Genomic DNA, 27,543 nt, shown 5'->3' with positions numbered 1-27,543 from the left:
CAGCCTGTTATGTTTATTTTACTGCACATTTTTTTGGGAGAGTGTTGCACAACACATTTGGAAAAGCCCTGTTGACATTTGAGAGTAGGTCTAAACGGCTTTTAAAGTGATCGTTTGACATCCTGGTTAAAACACCACCTGTCTTTTCCTGCTGTATTGCACATATACTTTCATTTAGTTTGCAGCTTGTCCAACAGTGCATCTTAGAGGTTTCTAATTTCTACAAATAAGTGCCAAAACAGTTAATTTACCAAAAGTCAATCAACTGAAAACTAATCAGCAATTTATATTAATTGATAAATTAGATAAAGTGCTTATTTGTAATGCCAACAATTCACTTTATATTAGTGTAAATGAATGTGTAAAAAAATGACATTCCTGAAAATAAAATAAAAAAGCTGTTGTTGAACTCTTTCGATTATAGTCCTGGTCTCCGAATAAAAGTTAGAATTAGTCACAAATACTGATATAAATTAATATGGGAACTAATTTAATAACACTGTAAATAATTGCTATTATATATTTAGCGTGGATTCAACTGGATTAATTCCCAAATAGTACAAACTGTTCTTCCTCCTTTTATTTGCAGCCACTACTTGTTTAGTGATTAGCCAGCTTAGGGTGCTGGATGGTGGTTACCCAAAACAATTTGAAGATGTCACCTTGGGCTCCAGGAAAGTGTGATTGCAAGATTTTCTATAAACAAAACGGTCAACAGCAAAAAATAATAATTACAAAGTAGATAGTAACAATGATAAGTAGTTGCAGCTTGCTTCAAACAATGTGCGTTATTGTAATGTCCATACATTCTATTGGACGAAGCTGTACTGCACCAGTTTTTCCTGGTGCTAGGTCTATTTCCGGGCCCCTGCGTTTGTTTACTGAACACCCATTATTCATCCACCTTCCCCTTAGTCACCTCCGCTGTTGGCCACATAAAGCCACTTTTGTGAAGGTCTAAACTAAATGTAGAGAGGGTGGAAAAGGGAAAGGGGCTATTCTGGGAGAAGGGAACTTTTTTTTCGACAATCTAAAGGGACTTTGGGAGAACCCCCTTTTTCTCTCTCCTGAGTGTTTGAGCAGTGAGTCATCGGGAAACCCCACCCACACGTGCCCACACATGCTTGCCAGACTCATGTGTGTTTACATAGTAACATACAGTATGGATCAATGGACACTCACACCGCACGTCATTTGAATGGCACTACAGGAAATGAACGAGGCGATGAATTGTTTGCAGCTATAGCAACCTCTTATATACAGAGGGACTGGTGGAAACACACAAGCACAGAAAAAACTTTGGTGGGTGAAATTAATGAGATGCCCCCCCTGCTCCACTACGGCTTCAGCAGATGTGCCCATGTGCAAAGTGCTGACCCCCTCTACTGCTGTGTGTGTGTGTGTGTGTGTGTGTGTGTGTGTGTGTGTGTGTGTGTGTGTGTGTGTGTGTGTGTGTGTGTGTGTGTGTGTGTGTGTGTGTGTGTGTGTGTGTGTGTGTGTGTGTGTGTGTGTGTGTGTGTGTGTGTGTGTGTGTGTGTGTGTGTGTGTGTGTGTGTGTGTGTGTGTGTGTGTGTGTGTGTGTGTGTGTGTGTGTGTGTGTGTGTGTGTGTGTGTGTGTGTGTGTGTGTGTGTGTGTGTGTGTGTGTGTGTGTGTGTGTGTGTGTGTGTGTGTGTGTTCTCTAGTAGTAACTAACCATAACACCTTTTCTATTTGCTAAACCTTTCTGTCACCGTTACAGGAAAATGTTTTATATCAATTTCTCCCAAAACAAATGACGTTTCTAAAGATCTCTTATTTTTTTATACTTTGTACACTGTCTGGTTTATCCAATCAGCTCATCGCTATGAAACTGTTGACAGTGAAGTCTGTGAATTATCCAGGGCAATGGGGACATTGTTTCCGGAAAGAGATGTTAAATTACATTTACAAATGAAACAAATTTGCCATTCAGCTCAATTATACCGGGGTAGCAGCAGAAACCTCAGGACAATTATCTCAAAGCCTGGGTAAAGAAAATCCATCTGTTTCGGTGGATAGAAGGAGAGGTGGAGACAGAAATATGTTTTATTGTAAATGTTTTACGAGATGAAATGCAGCCGATAGCAGCCAGAATAATAAGCTGAGTTGACCCTCAGTGGTAAGAGCATTCATTTGGATTCAGTGCAAAGCTTATATGATGAGGCTTTAACGTGTTTTAAATGTATGAGTCTGCTAGAATGGCTTTTTTTGTAAAGAATTATGTATTCATGATTTCACAATAGAGCTTAGTGTTGGCAATGAAAATATTACGGGGCAGGCTTTACAACAGTGCAACATATTGCAATAGACATACTGGTGGAAGGAAATGGCAGAAGTGAGAAATTATATAAAATAGAATAAGATGACAGAAAGTAAATATCAATTCTGCACACAGTTTTAACTTCAGAGAGGTGTACTGTAGTTGTGTTAGAAACCCAGAGTATTACATAAAACATAAACATAGTGCTTTTGCTAAATCTTAAAAAGTATACATGGACAAATGTGATGCTTTTTCCTTTTACATTTAGTTTTGTATCAGTTATGTTTCAAATTGAGGTATTCAATGCTTATGAACTCCTTGGCACCAGTGTTGCTGAGGTCTCATAAACTCCTGTGTTTGGCTGTGTGGCTTTATATGAAACTATAGGTCGTACTTTCCTACAGACGGCTACAACAAGGTGGCTTTATATGAAACTATAGGTCGTACTTTCCTACAGACGGCTACAACAAGCTCACACAGTCTGGAGGTATTTAGAAAATCAGCACAAAAAAATATTATTTATTCCATTGCGTCCACAGCTTGGTTGTAAATTGCATACTAGCAGGCCTGGTAACGAGGCCTTGGTTGCCACGGTAACGGCATCGCAAAACAAGGGGGGTTAGTGGGCTTTTTTTTTCTTCTCTATTTCACTCCACGAGGCGGGGTTCGTTTCTCCTTACTGGGCCGGACAAAGATAGCTGTGAGTCATCCTTGAGGCTGGGAGTGGAGCCAACACATTCCTCCTCCGCCTCCTCCTCCTCCTCCTCCTCCTCCTCCTCCTCTTCCTCCTCCTCCGCCTCCTCAGATTTCTCGTCTCTATTATTTCCCCTCTTTCCCTTTCTCTTTTTGTCTTTTTTTCTCGCATTTCCATTTCGCACTCCCCCCTCCACCAGCCTTTCCTCTCCCCCATCTCACACTGTCTCCGTCCAATAGCTCCCATTTTGTCTTTGTGCTTTAAAATATGTCATTTACTCCATTTGCTCAGTAACAAATTGCATTAAAAAGCACTAATATCGCAGCTAGAAAGGGGTGAATTATTCTGTGAACCTTTGTTTTTTTTTCAGTACTTTATTGTGCAGACTCTTGTGTGTGGGAGGAAAGGAGACAACTAGTCTGCATTTATAATAATAAGAACAATGCAAGCCAAAATGACACTTATTTTCTGTATTTAATTCCTTTTGCTGAGCACAATAAGAAGCCTGCAGTTCTGCCCTTTCGGCACCAAGGTCTTTCTCAGTTTGCAGGCTTAGAAGCAACTCTGCAGCTTTGTTTTACCTGCAACAGATTTCCCTTATCTTGATGAAACAGGCGGTTTTATTTTGGCTTTATTTGCCTAATTTCCCAAATGTAATCTGCGTTTGGTTGTTCATCTGTTGGCCCGCAGCCATTCTCAGTACCCAATTGGTTAACCTCATTCTGACTGTGTATTTTTTTTGTAAATATTAAGTGTGATTCTTAAAAAATAACTGCAGAGTGTCTCCACACGTGTGTACAGGCTGTGAGGCGCTGACATGAAATCTGAGTGTATTTATGCTTAGGCTCTCTAATTCCACCCTTCATACTGAATTATATAAACAAGTAGTCCCAAGCAAACGCCTACACGAAGAACTCACACGTTATGTAAATAGTATATAAGAATAAAACATGTGCAGGGACATACATGGACATGTTCTTTCTGTATCTGCACACACATATACAGTACACAAATGCACTTAACACACATGGTGGGCTACACAGTGTTTGCAGCCAACACTCCCACACAGTGCAGATCAGACTCAAACATGCACAAATACACCCACATACACACTTAAGAGAAACACAAACACAGACACAAGGTTTTCCACCGTCGTTCAGTTATCTCCAGACTCTGTTTTATTCCGAGGTCCAGCAGCAGCGCTTAGAGGTGCCACAAACAAAGAGAACATGTTAAGTACAGTCTATGGTACAGGCTTTTAGTTGCTTACATTAAACTGAAGCCATGGTTGTTGTTGAGATGTTTAAGCATCGTTTCCATCCGCTGTTCACAGATGATTTTGGCAGGGCAGTAAAACCATTTAAACATTTAAAATATCTCTGGTCATTTTATCATATGTGTTGATCGATTTGTGCTAGCAGAAGAAGCACAAATGCTCAAAGTCATGAACCAGGGTCACTTTACGATCAGAACATGTATTTCAAGCTTTGGAGTGAAATGAATAGTGGCTGCTTTTTTAAAATGATGGTAAACTCACACTCGCTAGATTTTAAAAATATCGAAGCTACGTCCTCTGATATTAATTTGCAGCAGGCTTTTCTAATTCTCCTGTAATGTCATGTGTTAACACCATGCAGGACTCTTTTACGTGAAGTGTTTCAAACGATTGGATGGCTGGAAACCACATGGCACAAACCCTCTTCTTCCACTCAGGATGAATTGTAAAAACTTAAGTGAGGTTTTTAGCTACTTAGCGCCAGCCACGCCGTGTTTGTGTGTTTCTACAGAGAACACAAACAAGCTGGATGGGAATATACCAAATCCACTTCTCTCCATTAATTCAGTGCTAGAGCTGATCAACTGGGCCTATTAGCACTAATGAGCCGCAGCCACGTCCACACACACTCGCCTGCCTGCAGAGTAACACTGTTTCATTGAACAATATATTAAAATCTCAACAAAGAGTTGTAATGTTTATCTCAAGAAGTGAATGAGAATAAATAGTTGTTTACACATCGCTAATGCATTTACAATTTTTAAAGTGGACCTATCATGCTATATTTGAATAATATATTGTAGGGACAGTTCATGCATTTTAGCCATGCCTCATTTCGCTCTATTTGCTCTTTTCCAGCCCTGTTTTTGCAAGGGCTGATTCTGCTTTTGTGGCAGACTACAGCGCCACTTACAGGCCTGGCATATGTACTACAGCGTCTCCAGTGCTTTCAAACGGCAATGGCCGTGGCCCAACCCCCCATTCCCCTGATAGGTGGAGAGTTGCCCATATAGGCGGAGCACCCCTTTTCTGACGTCAGAAAAATTCAAATCTGTATTAGATTCGTAGCAGCCCCGTTTTTAGAGATTTGGGTATGGAGGAAAAGAGAGGGTTGTGTTTTCTGACACTTGGTGAGTTCCCTGACACACCGGGGACACATATTCATGTATAAAAGATATACAAAAGTGAATTTTGCATGATAGGTCACCTTTAAGTAAAAACACAACACATCCCTCTTTGTCTCAGAGCTGGTTGATTTGGGTTTATTATTGAAGTGTTCATGAGAAGCATTGTGGAAAACTTAAATTCTCCTCAGCAGCAGTCTTGAGGAATGTAAACACCTAGAGAATTCTACAAGCCTGAGCCAAACTATAATATTCTTTTAAAAGCATTTTTCTTTCACAGCAGTAACCATTTTACTGTACGTCTTGTAGGCGTTTTGACACTGATGGGTGATAATACATGTTCGAATGGAGCGCCTCTGTTAAAAGGCTCCAGTCATTGTATGTTCAGGAAAGTGTTTGTTCTCGACACATAATCATCTCAAGTGCTAGTTCACCCGGGTCTTTAAGAGTCACACTCTGGAGTCTCTTTAAGTCAAACATGTCGACTTCTTAGAATTCCTGCAAGTCTTCAGTTTGTACTTATGCCTGGTGTTTTATGTTATTAAGCCTACACTCAGTGCTATAATGGGGTTGACAGAATAATGACAATATACAATACAACTAAACAGCACCACACACTGGAGCCTCAAAAGTGACAGTAGGGTTGAATCAACATCTCTAAAAACTGTTTAAGCAAAAACAACTACTAGTGAAGGTGTGTATTAATATGAAATGTTGCATTGCTATAAAGGAAATGCATGCATGAACATCTGGTCCCAACATCTGGCCATTTATATGTGGTCAAGGGCTCTGGAAAAAGTTGAGTTACCGTAGAATCCTCTTTAGTTTCCACACTATTAGGTACAGTGTAAAACAATGATACAACTATATAACACAATTAATGTACCTCTCTGAAACCATATGTATAAAAACAGATGTATTGTTTTAACTTGGGGTTGTTATAGCAACTGACTGTATTTATACATTTTAATATGTGGAGAACATTTCTATTCAAATGTGTAGATTCACCGTAACACCAGTATGATTAGTATCCCTATGATGCAGGTAATGAATGCAGGAATTCTGTCTGTTTCTCAGAGCTTATTATGTTTGTCCATAATGTACTTGGGCGGCCATGATGGTGATTTGATTTGACCCAATCAAACCCTGAGCTGTGCCTTCTTTTATTTTTTTAAAGCTTTGAATCTGAACAATGAGCAGTCTGGGAGGCTTTTATATAATTACCCATTCAAGTTCTCTTGGCTTGATTGTACATCTGTTAAGCATCACGGATATGTTTTCCCTGGATTTCATTTTTTCGACTTTTCTTGCAGGACATAAAAGACTCATTCATATTTCTCCACTTACTCCTTTTTTTCGGTTTCTCCCTGAAGCGGTCAGCCACTTTATCTTGTCCGCTTTGTACCGGCCATTTGAGGAAGCACAATTGCATTTTTCAAACTCCTCTTATGGGCGTTTTATTTATTAAGATAAATTGTTGTATCGTAAACTCATAAATTACAGTTTGTCTTCTGAGATGAATTGTGAATGGACTTTACCCTTTGTTGTAAATCATGTTTGTGCTGTGGAGTAACTTTATAAGTGGTGTTTGTTCAGTGTGTCCGAAGCTCTCTCTCCCTCTTGTTGTCACACTGGCCGCTCTCTCTCACGGCTGGCAGTGACCGCAGGACTCTGAGGTGGTCTGTGTGGGCAGCCTGGAAGCCATCTCCCCCAGCAGATGGCCGTTATTAGTGACAATAAAGACTCTCTCTCTCTCTCTCTCTCTCTCTCTCTCTCTCTCTCTCTCTCTCTCTCTCTCTCTCTCTCTCTCCCCCCCCCCCTCTACTCTCTTTGTCCTTTCCTGGAAATATATAGTTTTTTCCATGGTTGTTTCCAAGTTATTTATTCTAACCAGAACTTTAAATTGGATCCTGTAGAGAGGTTAGAGTAGAGGCGTGGCCCACATGTTAAAGCGCATGCGCAACAAGCAGGAATTCTCTTTACGCAACGCGGGTTCCCTCGAGGTAAAGTTTAATAAGCTCTTATTCAGCACAGCAGGCTATTAACAGTACGATGATGTGTTCCCATCAACAGTGGACAACTGCTGCACTGCACAATGGTAGTTTGACTGCCAAAACTTCTGTCACCGCCGCACACTCATCAGGTTTCACTTTGAGCAGACATGAAAAAACATTCTATCATTAGTATTATGATGGACTAAGCTCATATGGCACTCTATTGGAAGATACCATTTAAACCATGAACCAAAGTTACTAAAGACATTTGCGTGAACTGGGGAAAGAGAATTGATTTGATCATGTACTGTAAGCCTCCCAGAAAATAACTTTTTGTGCATTATGACACCTAAACACATTGCTCCAAAGGCAGCTTCACGTGTAAAGAATCCTACAAAAACAAGCTTTTGATGTCATTTACACAAAAAAAGGAAAATGCTTTAGAATAAGGTAATCTTAGGTATTGGGTTTAATGCCCCTCAGTTACAGTTATCAGCTAGGGATGTAAAGCAACATGAGGTGAGCTACTCGGGTCCAAAGAGGCCCAACGGCAAAGTCAGAGGGAAAGGATGTCGAAGAAAACAGTCTTGGAAAAACGTAGACAAGCTGTATTGCCGAGAGCCAAAAGAGCTCACACCACACGTGACATGTCACATGCAGTATTGAAAGGATGGAGAACTGACATCTTGTCTGTCTCGTGTCTTCACAGGAATGGCAAGAAGGAGTCTGACCTTGAGGCGGCTCTGATCAGGCTGAGGGACCTGGAGGCCATGCTGAACTCTAAAGATGCTTCCCTCTCCACGGCCCTGGGGGAGAAGCGGGCCCTGGAGGCGGAGTTGAAGGACCTGAAGGCCCAGCTGGCCAAGGTACAAACATCTTTGTTAGAATAAAAGCCTTGCATGGTTGTTGTTGTTGGCATGCTTCTAAAGCATTTAGCATATTTATATCACCTCAACTGACCTTTTTTAAATAGAACAAATCTTCTATAAAGAAAAGAGAAAAGAAAAATGCCCCATTGTTTACTAAAAAGTGCTACATTTCTCATCTTTAAGTGCAAATGTTTTCTAGAGTTTAGATGCAAATAGTAAAACAGACTAACCATGTGCATTTCAAAATGAAAGCGTATCTGACTGATGTATATCAAAGCTTTTGGATTACTGACTCAATCATACCGCTGGCTTTTATTATGCCTAATAAAGATCCCTCTAAATTGACACCATAGAAAAATCAACCTATCAATGGGATAGGCGTGGCAAATGTTAAAATCTGTGTTGCCACCTTTTTGAAAAAACAATCAGTAGATTTTGCAACGCAAAGCTGCAGTGACTGATATTTGATAGAGTTCAGAAATACCAGCTGGGAGTAGTCATTTTATGTAAAGCCTCCAGGCAGTCGATTGTGAATGAGGACAAGGTGGCGAGGCAGACAAGGTTACTTTCCCTGCTGTTTGTTTTATCAATGAAGTTTACCTAAGGACTAACGTAGTTACAGTTGTGGCCCTGCTCCTCCTACTGGCCACAATCAGGAAGTACAAGTTGTCTCTTCAAAGAATAGCTGAGACAATGCTGCACAGATCACACCCTGGGCTTAGTTTGATTTTGTTGAAATGCATCCATTAAAGAACATTTCTCTCTCCCCCTCCCTCCCTCCTTCCCTCCTTCCCTCCCAGTTGGATGGCAGCTTAGCGGATGCCAAGAGGCAGCTTCAGGATGAGATGCTGAGGAGAGTGGACGCCGAGAACCGCCTGCAGACCGTGAAGGAGGAACTGGAGTTCCAGAAGAACATCTACAACGAGGTTCCCACTCTTCACCTCAACCTTTCTATTTGTATTCAGCCGTCTTCTGTCCTACTTTTCATCTTTTCCACAGGATATTGATTTGCTTCCCAACCTCCTGCATGTTTGTTTTGCATTTCCCCTTCAGATATGTCTCCTCTTTTGTTTCTCACCTCTCCTTGATTTTGTTCCAAGTTTATTCTCTCATACATAACAAAACACAGTACAAGTAGAAAGATATATACACATTGTAAAGTATTCAAATTGATTTTTAATTCTTGCCGTCATCAAAGTCATAATTAAAAAGATATTGTGGTTTCAATCAAGTCCTGACCAAATCTAGCAACAGTCATAATAACTTGGAGCTGCTTAAAGGTCACAGGGGATGTTATGCATGTGGATTTATTGCCTTAGTGCGCTACTTTTAAACAAATAATTACTCCACAGCGACTGAATCATCAATGCAATTAAGTTTATTGACTAACATGTTTCTACAGGTAGTCTTTTATATTTTTCATGGCCTTAAGCAAAATGAGCCGTACATCAATATAAAACATCCAAGTTTGAGTAGTCACATAACCAAGGTTAACTAAGTGCTCTTGAGACTCATGACCTCTCCACCCTGCTGTGTCTGTAGGAGCGGCGTGATAGCGAGCACCGCTACAAGTCCCGCATGACGGAGGTGGTCAGCGGGCGGCAGCAGGAGTTTGAGAGCAAGCTGGCCATCGCCCTGATGGAGATGAGAGCCCAGCACGAGGAGCAGCTCGCCCTCTACAAGGAGGAGGTGGAGAAGACCTACAACTCTAAGGTACGACTCACTGGACGCTGCATTACACGCAGCTCTGGCGCCACCTAGAGTCAAACAAAGGCTGTTTCTCTCTATAGTAGTGGTGCCTTGGGTGTAGACTTTTTGAATTTGCAAATTAATGAGCTGCTCATTGTGTAATATCCACAGCTCAGATCATGCATATTGATTTACTCCCTTTTAACAATCAATCAGTTTACAAATGCCTTCATTAGCTTTTCTGTTGCCTTATATCTACATGCCGACGGGAAATTAATTTAACAGCCATTATCACTGTGTAGTGCAGGGGTGTCAGACTCAAATACACAGTGGGCCAAAATAAAAAATGGGTACTAGTCGAGGGCCGGACAATGTTTACTGCAAAACTTATTGAAATGAACTTATTACACATATGAAACCTGGAACTAAGAAAGCTTAAATTATTGCCTATAAAAGCAACATTAAATAATCAGTTGCATTCATTTCTTCTGGCTCTATCTGCAGCTTTCCCGGAGTCATTTCTTATGATTACATTTTTCCACAGGCCAACAACAGCTTCAAACTAAATATTTCCCTCAAAGAGAAAACCAAATATGCCCTGTTGTCGTGAGAAAAAAAGTGCAGAAGGAAACATCCATTGAAACTCAGTGTGCTGCTCTGTGATGCTAGTTCAGATACTTGGCATCTCATCTTGGGTGCAAGTTCATCAATGTTTGGGCTCAGGCTCTGAGCTGACGAAACCCTCAGGATTGAGTGAAGGTGTGCGTGCAATATACCGGCGGGCCAGATCTAATAGTAATGAAAAATGAAATCAACCACGGGCCTGATTTGGCCCCCGGGCCTTAGTTTGACGCATGTGGTCTGGTGGATAGACACACTTTTAAGTGTTTTCATTAGAATTCGCTGTTTAATTTTGTGAGTAAGCGTTTCTAAATCAGTTAACAGGCAAAAATTGCAGGATGCTGAAAAGTATTTTACTATTATGATGTTTGGTATCCAACAGAGCCAAAGATTATTAATATTTATGAATGGAATACTTAACCCTCAAAATGACTATTGTAAATCAGCTTTACATTTTTTTTTTAGAAACGCTTGATTAATTGAAGTAAAATCGTGGAAATCAGATTTTTCTAGTCGTACACTTAATCTTAATTTTTAATAAACTTCTCCATAAATAAACTTCTCCATAAATGGTCACATGCAGGTGCACTTCATGTCTGTGTGAGACATACTGTTCATGTGGCAGTGTATTAATAAGGTTTTAAACTACTTAGAAAATTAGTTAGCATGCAACTGCATACAATGAGACTTGGATTATATTGCTCAAGTGGATTAAGAGTTAGTGAGCAGTTTTTCTGTTAAACGCAGCCTCCATTAAATTCAATTTATCACATTTCCCTCCCATTTTCTCATTGTATTCACTGTGGAATGGATACAAGTTCATTTATATATAGAGGGTCAAGTGTTCATTTAAATAATGACAGTCTCTTGAAATAAAGTTGACCCGATTCTAAGTGTTTTTCAAACGGCACAGTTTTAGCCCGGTTGTTCAGGGGAGGAAGCCACCGCTGCAATCTGACTTTACCTTTTCTGCGTCTTTCAGCTGGAGAACGCCCGTCACTCTGCTGACAGGAACGGCCATTTGTTGGGAGCCAGTCATGAAGAGGTGCAGCAGTCCCGGGTTCGAATTGAGAGCATGTCAGGCCAGCTCAGCATGATGCAGAAACAGGTACACACACACACACACACACACACACACACACACACACACACACACACACACACACACACACACACACTGTGCTGTTACAAGAGGTGCACTGACTCCCTAATTAGTTGTAATTTCCTAACCTTTCTGTGTGTCTTCTGGTGGAATCAGCTGTCAGCGAGCGAGGCCAGGGTGCGGGAGCTGGAGGAGGCGATGTCAAGGGAGCGGGACCAGATGCGGCGGCGCCTGGAGGATAAAGAGCGGGAGGTGACTGATATCCGCAGTCGACTCCAGCTGCAGCTCGAGGAGTACCAGGAGCTGCTGGACATCAAACTGGCCCTGGACATGGAGATCAATGCTTACAGGAAGCTGCTGGAGGGAGAGGAGGCCAGGTGAGATTGTTGTAAAAAAACAAACCAATTGAAAAACATAAGCCACTTTTCCATGTGAGGTCTGGACAGCGACTGAAGAATCAGGTCCGGGTCTCATCCAGAGTTTTGCTTACACGCTTTTGTTAATCGATATCAAGTAAACTGACAGTGAACAACGTACCGCTCAGGGAAAGCAATCACAGGCAGAGAACTGTTACTAAGAATGTGAAAATGCAGTTCTGACACAGCGTATTCTACAACACAGCTGCTGTAACAAAAGGTAATTTCTTTCCTAAAAAAAGGTCTAGTTTTTTAGCTTCAACCACCAAACACTGGAGAATCTTGGTTATATAATCTGTATTGAGACCCAGAGCAGTAAGCAAGAGATACATGAAGTGTATATAAAGGCTCTTCACCAACAGTGATTCTGTACTGCTTTGGTCTAAATATCTGAACCTCTTCTTTCCCTTTTTCCTCAGGCTGAGTCTCTCACCCGGCACTACACCCACCGCCAAGGTCACAGTGACACGATCCTCTGGCTCCGCCCACAACCAGATCAGTCGTGTGGTCCAATCTTCCGGCCTTGCCGTTGGCACCGGCACCGCCTCCAGCAGCCGTAACTCCTCCGGAACAGCCGTCTCCAAGAAGCGCCGCCTCAATGAAAACGACAGCGAGACCTCCAGCATGGTGGGGGGCTCTGTGACCAAGACTCGCATCAGTCAGAACGCCTCAGCCAGCGGGCGCGTCACCGTGGACGAAGTCGACCTGGAGGGCAAGTTCATCCGTCTCAGCAACAAGGCCGACGAGGTGAGTGGGTCCATCCAGCCGGGGGATTTCAAACCCTTTAACCTGGTTTTATTTGATTTCATGCCACTCGGACTGCCATCAAAAAAGGTGGTAAAATATTTTTTAACAGTGATTACAATGTGATACCACTTTTAAAAATAACAAACCAATTTTACAGTTAACATTTTCTTTCTGCTATCACTTTTGATGCCAGGATATTCTAAGAAGGATGGTTGTGTTAATCAGTACCATTTCCGTGTATAAAAAACTTTAATTAAATCTTTATTGGTTTGTCTTATCCCCATCGCTCTTCTCATTTCCTTCTCGCAGGACCAATCTCTGGCTAACTGGCAGGTGAAGAGAGTAGTAGGTAACACCACCCCCATCATCTACAAGTTTCCCAGCAAGTTCACTCTGAAGGCCGGAGGAGCTGTCACGGTAAGTTGCACCAAATTCTCTAGATTGGTCTGTTGAATTGTCCATGCTTGATTTGCCAACACTTTTTGACCATGAGGAGTATTACTGAGAAATAGTTATGAGTGGGTCCCCATTTTGTTTGTACAAATTAGTGCTAATGTCCTGATCCTTTTTTTTAACTAGTCAATAGATGGCAGTAATGCATCAAGAAAAGTATCAAACATCTACAATGCAAAGAAGAAGATGGCAAACATTCGGAACATTGATTCAACATTTTTTAAATTATTGGTTTAGAAATGGTTAGATTTGGTAATAAATGTATTTAACAGGCCTTGAGAATACACACAATACTTTGGACTGAGACAGAAGTAACGAATCAAAATCTTTTGACCTTTGACCTTCATAGGTCTGGGCTGCCTCTGGAGGAGGAACCCACAACCCCCCCACTGACCTGGTGTGGAAGAACCAGAGCACCTGGGGCACCGGAGACCTCATGCAGACCATCCTCATCAGTGCCAACGGAGAGGTGCGACTTCACCTGAATGTCTCTGAGCTTGTCTTTTATTATTTTTACTTGCAACTTCCTCATCTTTTTATCACTTTACTCCCCATCAGGAAATGGCCATGAGGAAGGTGACCCGCACCCTGTTCCATGAGGATGAAGACGATGACATGGTAAGCATCTCTTCTGTAAGACTGTAAACTCCTGCAGCTCCTCTCAGTGGAGCAGTGTGCAGTAACTGGTGTGTGTCGCCCCCTGCAGGGAGCTCACAGCACGAGCGGGGACAACGAGTACAACCTGCGGAGCCGCACGGTGATCTGCGACTCCTGCGGGCAGACGGCGGACCGCCCGGGGTGCGGCGGGGGCGGTGGTCTGCCTGAAGGCCTCGGGGGACACTCCCTCTTCATGGGGAGCAACGAGCCCAGAAAGGTACCATTACTCTGTTACTGGCATAAAGCAGACTCTGCTATATTTCATGATGAAATAAGACTTTTGATGATTTTATCACTGGTTAAAGTAATTGTATGAATTAAGCCAATAAAGTGAATTACATAATAAAAAGTAATATGTGTGACCCTTTTATCCTACAATTATTATCAAATTATTTCCCAGAAGTTTTCCTGGATATAACAAATAAATAATAATGTTATTTATTTATTTATTGCTGAAAACTGTAGACAAATATGTCATTGTTGTTTGTTCACACAACCTACCGTATTGTACATTGGGTTGGTGGGCAATCATTTGGAATACATTTATTCAAAGTGTATCAATTGAACAGCTTTTGGCATTTTAGATCTTTGGACAATCATAACCTAATTATTTATGGTTGACCAGGTATCACAATTCAATTTGAAAATCATGGATCTGTAAAACAAAGCGGGCTTTTTTTCCGCAAACTTTAATTAACTTACATTACTGTGTAACCACTGAATTACACAAGCAGGCAATGCATTGACCATTTCTGTTGATTATATTTGGTTGTAGTTGACTGGGAAGAAGTAATCACATTTAAAAACTGAATGGAACAGCTGACTTTTTGTTTTCTCTTCTCATAAATGTTGCTTACAAGATGTCTTGTATTGTAAGTTTATTGTTAATATTATTCTACTTTTTATCTCCACATTTAACACCACACTGTCACTTCCTCCTTCAGGGCCGTGCAAAGCCGGAGAACTGCTCCGTCATGTAGAGCCAGACCCCACCTCACCTGACCTCACCTGACCCCACCTCCTGCAGCCAATAAAGGACGAGAAGATATTTTCTTCCTTTGGGTTGTTTGTCTCTATTTACTTTTTTTTTTTATACGATATTATTTTTTGTATTCAGATAAATCTGCAGGTTAGGATTGCTTTAAGGTTTTCGGGGCAAAGGATTTTCATATTCAGCTTCTGATGTTGTATTTCAAGTTATGTCATTGCACGTGTGCTGCGCTAAACGCTTGTCTTGCTCTTGCACACACACACACACACACACACACACACACACACACACACACACACACACACACACACACACACACACACACACCCCTCCATTGACCAGTGCTTGCACTTTGATCCCAGCCGGGGTTTCACATTTAATGGCCATGGTGTCAACTCTCAACGAGCACAGCTAGTGAACCCTGTCAGGAATAAGTCTCAGCCTTACAGACCATAGGAAACTGTGGTGTTTTTTTTTAATGTTTATTGACCATCAAATCAGGTGAAATCTTTATTTGAGATGTTGTTGATGTTTACAATGAAATTTCCTTGTCCGTCTTTTTTGAAACAGTTTTTTTCTGTCTCAAAATGCTATAGAAAATACATTGACGTTGGTTTTTGTTTTGATAAACATGTTGAAATGTTCTCCAAAGATAGCCTTAGTACTGTAAAATCAGGATGTTCTGTTTTTTTGTTTTAACCTTAGAGAAAACATGTCCAAGTAAATGTTGTAAGTGGATCCAGATCCTATGATGGGCTGTTATGGTGCACACAGAGAAATAATTATTTGAGAGGAATATATTTTTCCTGCAAGTCGAATCTCAAGCTGGTGCATTTGATTATGTTTTTGAACATGTCTGGAATTGTTTGCTGGACAAGTTGAATGTACCCAGTAAAAGATGTATCTCATTATGATATACATTGATATATGTTGCCTTACAAAGATGTTCAGGAAGAGGTACTGTCTTTTCTCGTGCCATATATACAGTATAATGGTGAGCTTATTCCACCAAATGAACATTATTCTAATAAAAAGCTGTTGCTGCTATTTTCAGAGTGCAACAGTCATTTTTGGAGACATTTTAACAAGCTTTTTTACAGATATAAAAACAGCAAATGTGCCTTTTTTTTAGCAGACAGAAAACCACAATCACTGTTCTGAGCTTTCTATCAGTCTTGTGACTTTCAGCTGTCCGATTTGTGTTGCTCGTAAAAACTGGTCAAACGGCTTTTTTTTCCCCCTTTCCTTCAAGCTTGCTGGCTTTGCAAATCCCTGTGCATGATTTCGGGATTTGGGATGTTTTTTTTACGTTTTTTATTTAGAATTGTACTGAATAGATGGTATTTGTGCCACATTAGATCCTTTTTTACCTTAATTAGATGCCTGATTTTGTAACAATGACCTAAAGTGCCTTAAAAGGTCCATAACACTCGTTAAAGAAGTGGACAGATCCAAAGATAACAGATGTATAACTAAGAGATAGTATTTATCGTATATGCAAGTAAAAAGGGTATGAATATAATTACTATGTTATTGTGAAAAATATGCAGCTATTAAGTGAAACATCCCACTCAAAAATCATTTTAAGGGTTTGGTTCAGGGTTTTTCAAAGGCCTGTCTGACCAGAGAAGCTTTCCTTTTATTTTTATTCTCATCGACAGCTGCTCTTAAACATGTATACGCAATGTTAGTTCAAGTCAATGAACAAGCAGGACACTAACCGATTCAAACCACAGATGTGTGAAAGTTTTGAAAGGCCTTTTTGAAATCCTGAACCCTCTGAAAGTCCTCATTGAAGCCTCATGAGTCTTTGAAGGACTTGAAATGTTACCGAAGGGATTTCTTGTGAGCCTTTAATGCTAAAGTTGTAATTTGCTTGAAGTAGAATTTCCTAACGATGCTGTCCACACTATGGAAAAGCCATTCAGTCTATGCAATCCTGTTTGTTTTCTGTTTTTAAATAATGCTGAGTAAAATGATGTTTTTCCCAGTGACTGACTGTTCCAAGTTATTTCCTTCATAAACAAACACCACTCAACACCAATGATGAAAAGTGCAGCCATCTTTATTTACACTATATACACACACATGTTTCCATGGTTACATTAAAAAATATATGTTCATACGTAGAAAAAAGGCCTCTAGCTATACTGGAAACTATAGCATTAAAAGCACAAGGTACATTCTTCTGGTAAACAGGCTTTCTGTAATCCAATTGACAGAACAATAAACTTCATTTGATAAAAGCAAAACACAAAGGATATCGGATGTATTTAGACGCAATACAAAAGCAATTAAAGTTTACCTCTTTTGAAAAAGAAAAAGTATTTTGGTTGAGCCCGCTCTTTAAATACCAGGCAAAAACAAACATTGCTGTAGCGCGCTTCAGTGACATCCAAAATGCTGCTTTGATTTGGCTTGCAACTTCCTGTTTGATGTTTCCTTTTCACAACAAACAATGTTTCTGCCCATGGCGAGTTTTTGGCATCTATAACGTGTGTGTGAACGATGGTCACAAACGCCTTTAACCATCCTAGAATAAGATCGTTCTTTTACATTAGTGTAACCCCAACAATATATTCCATTGTATATTTACAAAGTTTTCATCTGGCAGCAGCAATATGTGAGCCACATGTGTTGAAACAAACAAGGAGCACGTTTTGTTTGACGAGATTATCATAAAAAAGAGGTTCATCTTGGCAACAAAACTTTGGTTAAACAACCTGACTTAAAACCTGAACACGAGAAATAAAACGAAATTAAAATAATGTGTCTCAGACCAGAGACTGGCAGTATATTTAGCAGTACACATTTTTTCCATGAGCAAAACAAAAGGAAGTCCAGCTGTGTGATGAATTCAAACAAAGCTTCTTGTGTAAATAAAAGGATTCTATATATAACCTCAACAAAAATTAAGACTTTAAAAGAAAACTTGAATGGGGGCCTTTTGATCATGCACACCAGCTGATCAGTAGCAAGCTAAATGTGTGGGGAACATCAATTACAGCATGTTTACATGAGTTCAAAAGCAAAGAACTTCCCATGCTGCATTTCAACATGAAATCTTCTGGTCTATTTTTCCCATGGGAGGTAAATGCAGTCCCACAGACCGCCCCCCCATCACCGCAGCCCGCTGGCTCCACTGTCTGGATGACAAGTCTGTCACGGTGAAGCAAGTACCCCTTCAGCCCACAGGGGGGCAGTGTGGAGCTAACAGGGGGGCGTCCGCACTCAACAACAGTTCCTCCGCCTATAGGCGCTGCTCTGTGGGTGGTCTGCAGCTCTGACTGACAGAAGCGTAAAAGTTTGCTCCTTCTTTGCGAGCACACACCTGAAATCCTTCCCAAAGTGAGAGGGGGGAAAACTGCCTCTGATGCTGAGACCTTCACTGAGGGGATCTCCTGGGGGAGGGGGGGCGGCGGACAGGCGGCAGGTCGTAGTGTCCCGGGATGTGGCTGTTCACCGGGAGGTCGTAATGGCTCTGGGGGTCCTCGTGTGGAGCGTGACCGAGGGAACTCTGGCGCTCTGCGGGGTACAAACAAAAAGGTGTTTTGTCCTTTTAGTCAAATCTATTTCATTCATATCACAAATTATAATATACAACAACACCATATCTGTGCTTTCTTTTTAGTCTTGCTTCAGATAAGGAAAAACTGCAACATTAGGGCTCTACAAATCAGGGGTCAGAAGTTCGATCCAACCCCCTGCAGACGAAGAGTCCTTGAGCAAAATATCCCAATTACCTCCCGTAGCCATGACTACAGTTTTGTGTATGTAAGTTGCTTTGGATAAAAGCAAACAATACTTCATGTCTATAAGGAAAAATATCACTCCTCCACTTCCATTGTATATATTTTCCATTTATATATCTGCTGATCATATTTAAGATTTCTTGAAGGTCTGAAATGATCAAATATAGTAAAAAGAATCTAATTTAAACTACTGTAGGTTGCACTCACTGATTTTTTTGGTTTCTTCACTTTCTTTGCAGGCATTTAAAAAAAAAGTATTCTTCAAGAATTCAAGGTAAAATGGGTAACCTGTGATACTCAAATGGTTATTTTGTGTTTTCCTTAAATGTGTATGTTTTTCTATCATGAATAGTTTCTCTCTTCTGCTTTCAGTAGAGCGAGTGTAAAAACAGGGTATTGATGGAAGTGTTATTTTCTCTCACTTTTCCACCCAAATGTCCCAGAGGACAGAGGATCCAAAATTATGATATTCTACTTCACTAGAGGAAAAAAATCAGTAACATTGAGCCAATATCTCCATCAATTTGGCATTTCCTATCCTGCGATACAACGTGACCCCACATCATTTATTAGTCTGACTTCGTCTTGATGAATTACTGATGCTAAAAAAGAACCCCTTTCCTCCTGCTCTTCCTCTTCCCAGTAAACAGTTGTTCATTTGTCAGACCCTGGCTTCAGGAAGCCCATCGTCCCCATCTTTCAGAGCACAAATCCCGTTCTGACATTTGAAAGATCCTAACTCTGAAAGAAAATATATGAGTATTTTTCTTGAGATGTGATCATTATTTTAAGTATCAGGATTGATTCTCTCAAAATGCCACTATTGATCAAGTAAAATGCCAAACATTCTCTTAATCCAGCTTAAAAAGTGTTAAGATTTGCATGCTTTTTAAAATCTTCTTGAATAGTAAATAGATTTGTTTCTGGTTTTGGAGTGAAGTTTTTAAGAACCCAATGATTCAAGGAGAAAAGAATGAGCAGAATAATCGTAAAATTATTAATATTTCAATTATTATTACATGTTAGACGCTTTTATCCAAAACGATTTACATACTCAATACTGTGGGCAATCCCCACAGGAGCAATTTGGGGTGAAGTGTCTTGCTGAGGGACACAACGACATCCTGACTGCAGTGGGGTTTGAACCTGTGACCCCCTGATCCGAACACCAAAACACAACCCACTGCGCCACACACCTCCTAAAAGATTTGTTAGTTGTACAAAGTGATAAATGATAGTTTCAGTTTCAAATCTCTTGTGATTTCGATAAAGCCTACTTCTATCTTTTTCTACTTCTTGTCATCTCAGTTAAATTCTTCCCCTTTATACTAAATATCCTTTATTGGTGTAAAAAGTGAAGGTCCCACTTTTGTACCCTCCTGATTGGCTCACAAGAAAAATTGTAATGCAATGTGAAAACTGACCTCCTAACAACCTAATCGTCTTCTTGTAATACTGAATATGACTCACAAGTCACACTGTTCCAAAAGAAGAAAGAAAAAAGGACACCGGCATTATCGGCTGTTTTGTATCTCTGCATGCTGAAGGAGTCCAGAGTGACGCTCACCTCTGCGTAAGGTGGCGGTGTTGAACGGCGGGCGGATCTCGGTGTATGCTCGCTCTCTGGGCACGGTGCACTGCATCTCCATGTAGCTGCTCTCGGGGGGGCAGAAGGGCAGACCAGGCAGGTCTTTGATGGTGGCGTAAGGATTCTCGCTGTTCAGAGAACTGCTGCTCGCCGCCACCACGTCTTTCAGCTCTGTCACCACATACATAAAGAGAGGGAAGTTTAAAACACATCTGAAGTGCACACAGAGTCAGAAACAGCAGCATCAAGGTCATTTTAAAGTCTGTGTGTGTACACTTTATGTGAAGGGTGGGGGTTACCAGGACCCAAACGCAGAATGAGGAGAAGGGGTGCAAAGTATAACAAAAAGAGAGCTTTATTTAACAAAAGCCGATGTCAATGAAAAAAAAGAACATACATAAACCAGGAGCACGAGGAAGCATCAGGACAAAAAACCGACAGGGACAAACATGGAGGAGCAAGGAAGACAACGACCAAACATGGAGCAAAGGGGAAGACAAGACCAAATACACAGAAGGGTAATCACAGGACAAGACACAGCTGGGGGGGGAAGTGTTCCTGGCAAACACAGGAAGGAAGTCCAGACACGGGGGAGAACAGAATTTCAAAATAAAACCATGACTAAACACACACAACTCAAACCATGACACTTTTAGCCATGTCATCTCTGCATTAATGCTCTCATGGTTTCGATTCATCCTTTTTCTATAGCAGTGTTGGTATGCCTATCTCTCTCGGTAACTGAACAGGAAAAAGGGTGACATGGGGTGATAAACTACCTTTGTTGTAATATTTCCCGAGGCTGGCACTGTAGCTGTAGCTCCGATCGATTCCAAAAGCTCCTGTAAACAATAAAAGAGAAAGCTGGCATCCTCATTCCTCATTTATGGCAAACTAATCAAAAGCAGATTAACTGCCTTGGAAACTTACAAAATCAATCCCAGGTGTGTGAATGCTGCCAATGCAATTACCACTTCTTATAAACTACTTATTGATTTTATAGTCTTATATCAAAGCAATGTTGATTTCATAAATGTTCTGCCCGAAGGAAATGTATTGGTCGATAAAGTTTGATGGATATAAAGAGAACGTGCTAAGCTTTCTCCTTAGCTGTTTCTGCCCTGAATTTACACTGAATTGTTACATCAGGGGAAGCTTTTCGCATCATATAGGATATGTGTATGTTGTATTCTGCTGGTGTTCCATCTCTTTAAGAACGATTATATTCATTTTAACAAAAAAAATGTAGTGTTTCACATTAAAAGATTATCCCGTCTCGCTGATAAAACTTAAGGTTCTATTAATCACTAAGCTCTCCTCTGACACTCAGAATAGGGAAATACTTGTAGGTGGTTAGCAGAAGATTATATTAGCAGTAAATTGAACGTTTTAAAGATTATGTTTAGCTGTGGTCAGGAGGTCAGGAAACCAATTCCTTACGTTTATTATCTTGTTAATGTTAATCCACTCATTTCCTTTTACTCTACCGCTCCAGGTCAATCTGCATTATGTGTCTCTACTAAATGGAGAAAGTGACCGATCCTAAATGTGAGTCACCCATTGCTGACGGACCTGAGTCTTTGCGAGGCTCGTGGTGTTTCCAGTCTGCAGGAAGAGTGGCGTTGCTCTCGACCCCAAACAGGCCCCGCCTCTCCCTCTCCATGTTTTTCACACTGCAGAACAGCTGGTTATTGGTGTTCTGTGGGACACACATAAACGCAAAATAATCAGAAAAGCAAAGCAAATACCAAGAGAAAATATGCTTTTGACATGAAAACCAGAAGCGCTGTGACATACTGGGTCAGCATCTGATGATTTATGATCTCATGGCCCTGAAAACACAGCCTGCTGGATAAATTACCCAGGTCTCCCGGCGCTGCACTATGAGGCCTAGAAATGTCCTAAAGTTTCAGATCACTGCGCTGATGTAGCAGAGGTGACATTCACCTTGATGGTGCGGTCGTGGTTGTTGGGGAGGTGGGGCAGTGGAGGCCTGTTCTGGCTCAGCGTGTGGTAGCTGGGGTTTGAGTAGTAGTGGTGGTAACTGTGAGGAACATCTGTGAGGCCAAAACAAACACATGGATAAGGTCTGCTGCAAATAAATTACCTCAAGGTCAATAAAAAGCATCTCTGTGGGACCCTAATAACAAAAACACATGAGTTAGATATAACTGGAACCACATCGTGACCAAGAGCTTAAATAATCCTACCTGAAGTGTACTAAAGAGCATTTGCCTCTTATGCAAACATATCAATCAGCATGTTAATATTATAGGCATTATAATTTAACATCATTACCTCATTAAATAGCACCGTGCTTTTGCAAAAACGTAAGCGAATAAATGTATAGGAATTGTCCATCCTCTGTTAGTACTTAGGTTTGAGAAACATGAGCACTAACAATAGCAGAATATTTGCATATGTCTCAGAAGATTTGCATTTGTCTCACTCGTTTTATAATAATAATAAGTGTTATAACTATAACTCATTGAACAATATTTTAATTATTGCCAGTTATGAAATGCCAGACATCATACCTTGTACTCTCTTAGATCAAACATTGGGTTCATTACAAATATGCAGAGAAGCTAAGAACATTTCTGTAGTCTCTCTCAAGTCTAGCTTTTAAAGATACCGCGTCAGTCAGGCAGAACCCAAAGGAAATGATTGTTGAATAATTGTTGTATTGGTAATTTACTTAAGTTAAGCCTCTGAGTACTTCTTCAACCACGACGTAGACGTACCTGGCACGGTGTACTCAGAGTTGACGGTGCGGCTGGTGGAGAAGGTCACGGTGGGGGTGTGGTTCTGCTTGTCCTTCTGTCTGCGGCGGTACAGCAGCAGCAGAGCGAGCAGCAGCACCACCAGGAGGACCAGCACCACGATGCCGCTGATCGCTCCCCACGACTCCCGCTCACCGGGGGGAAGGGGCACCATGACGCTCCCCGACAACACAGGTATTTCTGTCAGAGGAAGTGAAACGTTTAATAGAGTCCAGCAGCCTTTATTTACTTTCCACGTCAAAGATGGAATAAGAACAGCCATGAATTCAAGTAGTTTTCCTCAACTTTTTAGCAAAAAGGATGACTTTGAATTGGGTACATCGGCTAAAAGAGAATGAAAGGCATTTTATAGGCTCCTATATTCATGGGAGAATCGGTTTGTATCCATACCTTGTTTGCAGTCATCTTCTTCACTCTCACACACACAGTCTCCTGTGTGTCGGTCACAGAGGAGGTTGCTGGGACAGGAGCAGATCTGAGTGCAGAACGGACCAAAGCGACCCGCACTGCAGGCTGGAGAAACACAAGACACACATCACATCCATGCATTAGACACATAGACACAAACAGAGGAGAGAAATGCTCTACTTGCCCTCTCATGTTTCAACGTATTTTTGAGAAATGGGGAGCATGACTAATGGGCTTCTTACATTAACACTAACTATCTTAATATATTATTCTATTTGATCTGGTTGATTACATTTTAATTTAACTTCTGGAAAAGTTTTGAATTGTAAAGCTCATTGATTAGTCGATCAAGAGAGAATTAACCTACAACAATCCTCAACGATTCAGTCTCAACTTTTTTAATTTACGGATTTGGAGAACATGAATATTTAACAGGGCATACATGACATCTGTCAAGTTATTGGGGAAAACAGTTGTTTTTGCACCCTTCGTATCAGTAAGTTAATAACAATTGGCTGCATTCCCCTCTCTCTCAGCAGTCACATTTCATGTTAGTATTTGTAACATTTTCTCCCAAAAGAGTGTACTTTTCTAGTTGCTGTGTGAAGTTGCACTCACGTATGGAACAGTCAGTAGCAGTCCATCCAGGCAAACACTGACAGTGACCGTCCCGGTGGTCGCATGTGGAGTTGTTGGCACAGTTAACACACACCTCAGTGCACTGTTTGCCGTAGTATCCAGCTGGACAAACTGTAAAACACACAATGTGATATATAAAAATCACCTGCACTCACGAGATTGAATCCAAGGGATTTCTGTAACATTTAAGTGCTTATGTTTTGAATGGTGGATTTGCACATAGATGGATCCTAACCTTGATCACAGTTGGGCCCGGTGTATCCTGGCAGGCAGTCACACTCTCCTGTCACATGGTGGCAACGGTACGAATGGCCACAGGAGGGGCAGGGCATGCCGCACTGCTCTCCATACACACTAGCTTTGCATTCTGGGAGAAAAACAGATATAGTGTGAGGCATGGCAGATGTTGCACACTAACAGTTAATGGCATACATTTATAATGGTGCTTTTCCAGCCTTTACGACCACTGGAAGCGCTTTACAACAACACAAGTCAGTATATGTTCATTCAAACAAATGCACTCAGAGTCAGAGGATGACATACAAGATAAGCGGCGGTCCACCAATCAGAAGTTCATTACTGGATCCCCAGCCGCTGCAGTCTGCAAAGTGTCCTTGAGCAATATATATCGCCCCCAATATTGTTCCCGATGGCATTGCCAAAGATAATGGTGTGTGAGTGTTTATTACTTTGTGGCACTTTGTATGGAAACCTCTGCCTCTGTATGAATCATGACAGCAAAAGTGCTTTGAGTGGTTGCAAAGGCTGGAGAAGCATTATATAAATGCAGCCAGTCTAGTACAGTTCTGGTTTTGATCTGATTTAGCAATAACACTCACTGTTCAGACAGGTGACTCCCCAGTAGCCAGGGCGGCACACACACGCTCCAGTTTCCCTCAAGCATGTGTCGCTGTTGGGGCAATGCTTGTTACAGCTCTGGTTACAGTGGCGCCCCCACAGGCCCTCTGAACACGGCTCATTACAGCGAGAACCTTGAGGAGGAGAAAATTAAAGGTTTTAAATAATGTCATATGCACATAAGCAACAGTGTAGAAAGGGCAATGAAAATCTTATGACTGAATGAAAAGCAACAGTGCAGGCCCGGTGTTTTCATATCCAAGTAAAATTGGCAATACCACAATGGACATGTTCTACATCCAAGTCCTGCATTCATAAATGAACTTCAGTAAGAGTAAGCAAATATGACAAGTAAAATGTACCATAAAATGGAAAAAAGTCATTACGAAGAATAGTTCCTTTCAGAGTTTTAATGCAAAAATCTGTAAGTGCCTGTTTTAGTCCATTAACTACACATTATGTTTACTTTAAACTGGCTGATGTATATTATTGTACAATAAGTATGATTCTCCCCCTCCATATTCAAAGACACTGGTTTACATACATTTTATAACTGTATGAAAAGCAACGCGCAGAGAACTAAAAAATGGTTCAGTTAAGTCATTATTAACTTTGATCTTTTATTCACAAGTAGTTGCAACAAAGACTGATTTTGTAGACTAGTTAACCCCCCCCCCCTAATAAAGGATTTCTGATTCTCATTTAAAGACTTTTTTTCCGGACAGGAGATTCTTTGACTATACATTTTCCATTTAATTCTACTTTATACTTCTACTCCACTTCATTTAGGGTGGAAGAACTGTTCTTTTTACTTGTATGTGAAGTTAAGTGGTACCAAAGCCAAGCTGGCAGCGACACAGGCGGACGTCGTCACTTACCCCCCCACCCTGGCAGACAGCGGCACTCCCCGCTGGTTGCTTGGCAGCCGTCATCATGGACACAATCACACCTCTTCAGGCAGCCTGGCCCAAACGTGCCCATCTGCACATGTGAGCAAATGCCAACGGGCAAAGAATCGTCAGGGGAATCTCTTCAACGTTTGGCCAGCTCAGTCAGAGTCAGACAAAATACTACACTGGCAATGTGTCTCCGTATAGACAGCCTGGTGGTTGGCATGGCAGAGACAGGAGGGGCACCCGGCCAAAACACAGATGGACGCATGCAGAGGGTGAAGTAAGAGATGAAAAGCTGGACGACATTTCTACAGACTGTCCAATCAGAACTGGCTTGTTCTGATTCATTTCGGCCCTTATGATTTCTGTATTTAGTCTTATCAAAGATAGCAGTTCATTTGTCCACTCAGCTTGACATAGAATAAACATATAGTGCTTTGTCTTATCTTGTACAGTCAGTATTATTACAGAGCAACCTGGGTTTTCATGCAGTGCTGTGGCTGAAGTCCAGGACATTTGTTTCCATCATTTTGGAGGTGAAGAGAGAAGTTAAAGATGTTCATCTAGCATTTATTTCTTATTTGTTGGTATTTGTTTGCATTTCTCAAAGATCATTGGCAGGATGTTAAAGTTCAGCCACCTTTATTTTTTAACAAACTGGTGGTATAATCTATTCTACAGTGTACAGTACACTTAGTGGTTTTCTGGAAAAGTATATATATTTTTTGTCTTTGTATTCAAGTTTATTGTTATTGTCTCCTCCAAGGGAAACATTGAATACAAAATGCCTCAAAAAGAACCAGTTCTTTCTCTGGTTTAACATTATCTCATGGATCTTTCAATTCATATCAAAGCACGTACCGGGCACGGTTGGTCGCAGCGCTGCCCCCTCCAACCGGCTGTGCAGGCACAGGATCCATCTGCAGGATTACATTTTGCCCCATTGGCGCAATGGCAGGTGGCGTTGCATCCTGGGCCCCACGTCCCCTCAGAGCAAGGGGTGGAGCAGTGCGGCCCCCGCCAGCCTGCAGACAGACAAAGGAGCATCAACCATGTTTGATAGAAAGTTATTTGGTCTCTCGAGTTATTCATTTCATCAGTATGTTCAATAAATAGGTAAATCATTCATCAAACCATCTTTTTGAATATTCTTTACCCTCTTTGCAGAAGCAAGCCCCGTCAGTTGCCGAGCAGTCAACAAAGTTTTCACAGGAGCACTCCAGGGAGCAGTTCTTGCCATAGATGCCACTCTTACATGGACTCTCACAGTGAACCCCCTGCAATAATAACAAAGATTCACGTTAACTATAAACCTCCAAGGCAGTTAACAGGTGACATAGACACACAGCACAAACATGATGATTAGATCTGAGCACAGAAAAGGAATAGACCATCTAATACCTTCACAACACACTCATTCCTAACTAAATCATGCTAAACTGCTCCACTCACCGTATACCCGGGGGTACAGTGGCATTTTCCGGTGGCACTATCACACACCCCTCCATTCACACACAGACACGGCTCCAGGCAGCCGTGACCGTAGAAACCGTGAGCGCACGTCTCATTGCAGAAGAGTCCTGCCCAGCCTGGCTGACATGTGCATTCTCCTTTCATGGGGTGGCAGCTGGACAAAGACAAAGAGATAAATATGACTCAACTGCTACAGAAATACAAAGAAAGGGTGAGAAAGGTCTTACTCTGCCAAAG

The 27,543-nt window shown here is 41.3% G+C and overlaps 2 protein-coding genes across 5 annotated transcripts in view; one reads left to right on the top strand and one right to left on the bottom strand.

Annotated features, from left to right (window-relative positions):
- Nucleotides 1–16,906, top strand: part of LOC307045688 (lamin-A-like) — a 33,061-nt gene extending 16,155 nt beyond the window's left edge. For all 4 annotated transcript variants that reach the window (XM_079691518.1, XM_079691516.1, XM_079691515.1 and 1 more), the window contains 11 exons: nucleotides 8,077–8,233; nucleotides 9,037–9,162; nucleotides 9,779–9,949; nucleotides 11,529–11,654; nucleotides 11,805–12,025; nucleotides 12,484–12,811; nucleotides 13,121–13,228; nucleotides 13,614–13,733; nucleotides 13,823–13,882; nucleotides 13,971–14,138; nucleotides 14,866–16,906. In XM_079691518.1, coding sequence (XP_079547644.1) covers nucleotides 8,077–8,233; nucleotides 9,037–9,162; nucleotides 9,779–9,949; nucleotides 11,529–11,654; nucleotides 11,805–12,025; nucleotides 12,484–12,811; nucleotides 13,121–13,228; nucleotides 13,614–13,733; nucleotides 13,823–13,882; nucleotides 13,971–14,138; nucleotides 14,866–14,901 — 1,621 coding nt within the window. In that variant the 3' untranslated portion in view covers nucleotides 14,902–16,906. The remainder of the gene's footprint in view (nucleotides 1–8,076; nucleotides 8,234–9,036; nucleotides 9,163–9,778; nucleotides 9,950–11,528; nucleotides 11,655–11,804; nucleotides 12,026–12,483; nucleotides 12,812–13,120; nucleotides 13,229–13,613; nucleotides 13,734–13,822; nucleotides 13,883–13,970; nucleotides 14,139–14,865) is intronic.
- Nucleotides 16,907–16,961: 55 nt separating this feature from the next.
- The window catches only part of pear1 (platelet endothelial aggregation receptor 1), a 43,297-nt gene continuing 32,715 nt past the window's right edge, over nucleotides 16,962–27,543 (bottom strand). The window contains exons 10-23 of the mRNA XM_079691514.1: nucleotides 27,286–27,460; nucleotides 26,990–27,110; nucleotides 26,695–26,858; nucleotides 25,819–25,921; nucleotides 24,922–25,074; nucleotides 24,318–24,449; nucleotides 24,062–24,193; nucleotides 23,426–23,548; nucleotides 22,997–23,215; nucleotides 22,200–22,309; nucleotides 21,825–21,951; nucleotides 21,032–21,094; nucleotides 20,232–20,423; nucleotides 16,962–18,437 (exon numbers count right to left, since the gene is read on the bottom strand). Of these exons, the coding sequence (XP_079547640.1) occupies nucleotides 18,298–18,437; nucleotides 20,232–20,423; nucleotides 21,032–21,094; nucleotides 21,825–21,951; nucleotides 22,200–22,309; nucleotides 22,997–23,215; nucleotides 23,426–23,548; nucleotides 24,062–24,193; nucleotides 24,318–24,449; nucleotides 24,922–25,074; nucleotides 25,819–25,921; nucleotides 26,695–26,858; nucleotides 26,990–27,110; nucleotides 27,286–27,460 (1,954 nt within the window). The 3' untranslated portion in view covers nucleotides 16,962–18,297. The remainder of the gene's footprint in view (nucleotides 18,438–20,231; nucleotides 20,424–21,031; nucleotides 21,095–21,824; nucleotides 21,952–22,199; nucleotides 22,310–22,996; nucleotides 23,216–23,425; nucleotides 23,549–24,061; nucleotides 24,194–24,317; nucleotides 24,450–24,921; nucleotides 25,075–25,818; nucleotides 25,922–26,694; nucleotides 26,859–26,989; nucleotides 27,111–27,285; nucleotides 27,461–27,543) is intronic.

Source organism: Notothenia rossii, assembly GCF_949606895.1.
Source record: "Notothenia rossii genome assembly, chromosome: 7".
Classification (NCBI taxonomy): domain Eukaryota; kingdom Metazoa; phylum Chordata; class Actinopteri; order Perciformes; family Nototheniidae; genus Notothenia; species Notothenia rossii.
The sequence above is the reverse complement of the archived record's forward strand: the minus strand, read 5'-3'. Positions and strand labels throughout refer to the sequence as shown.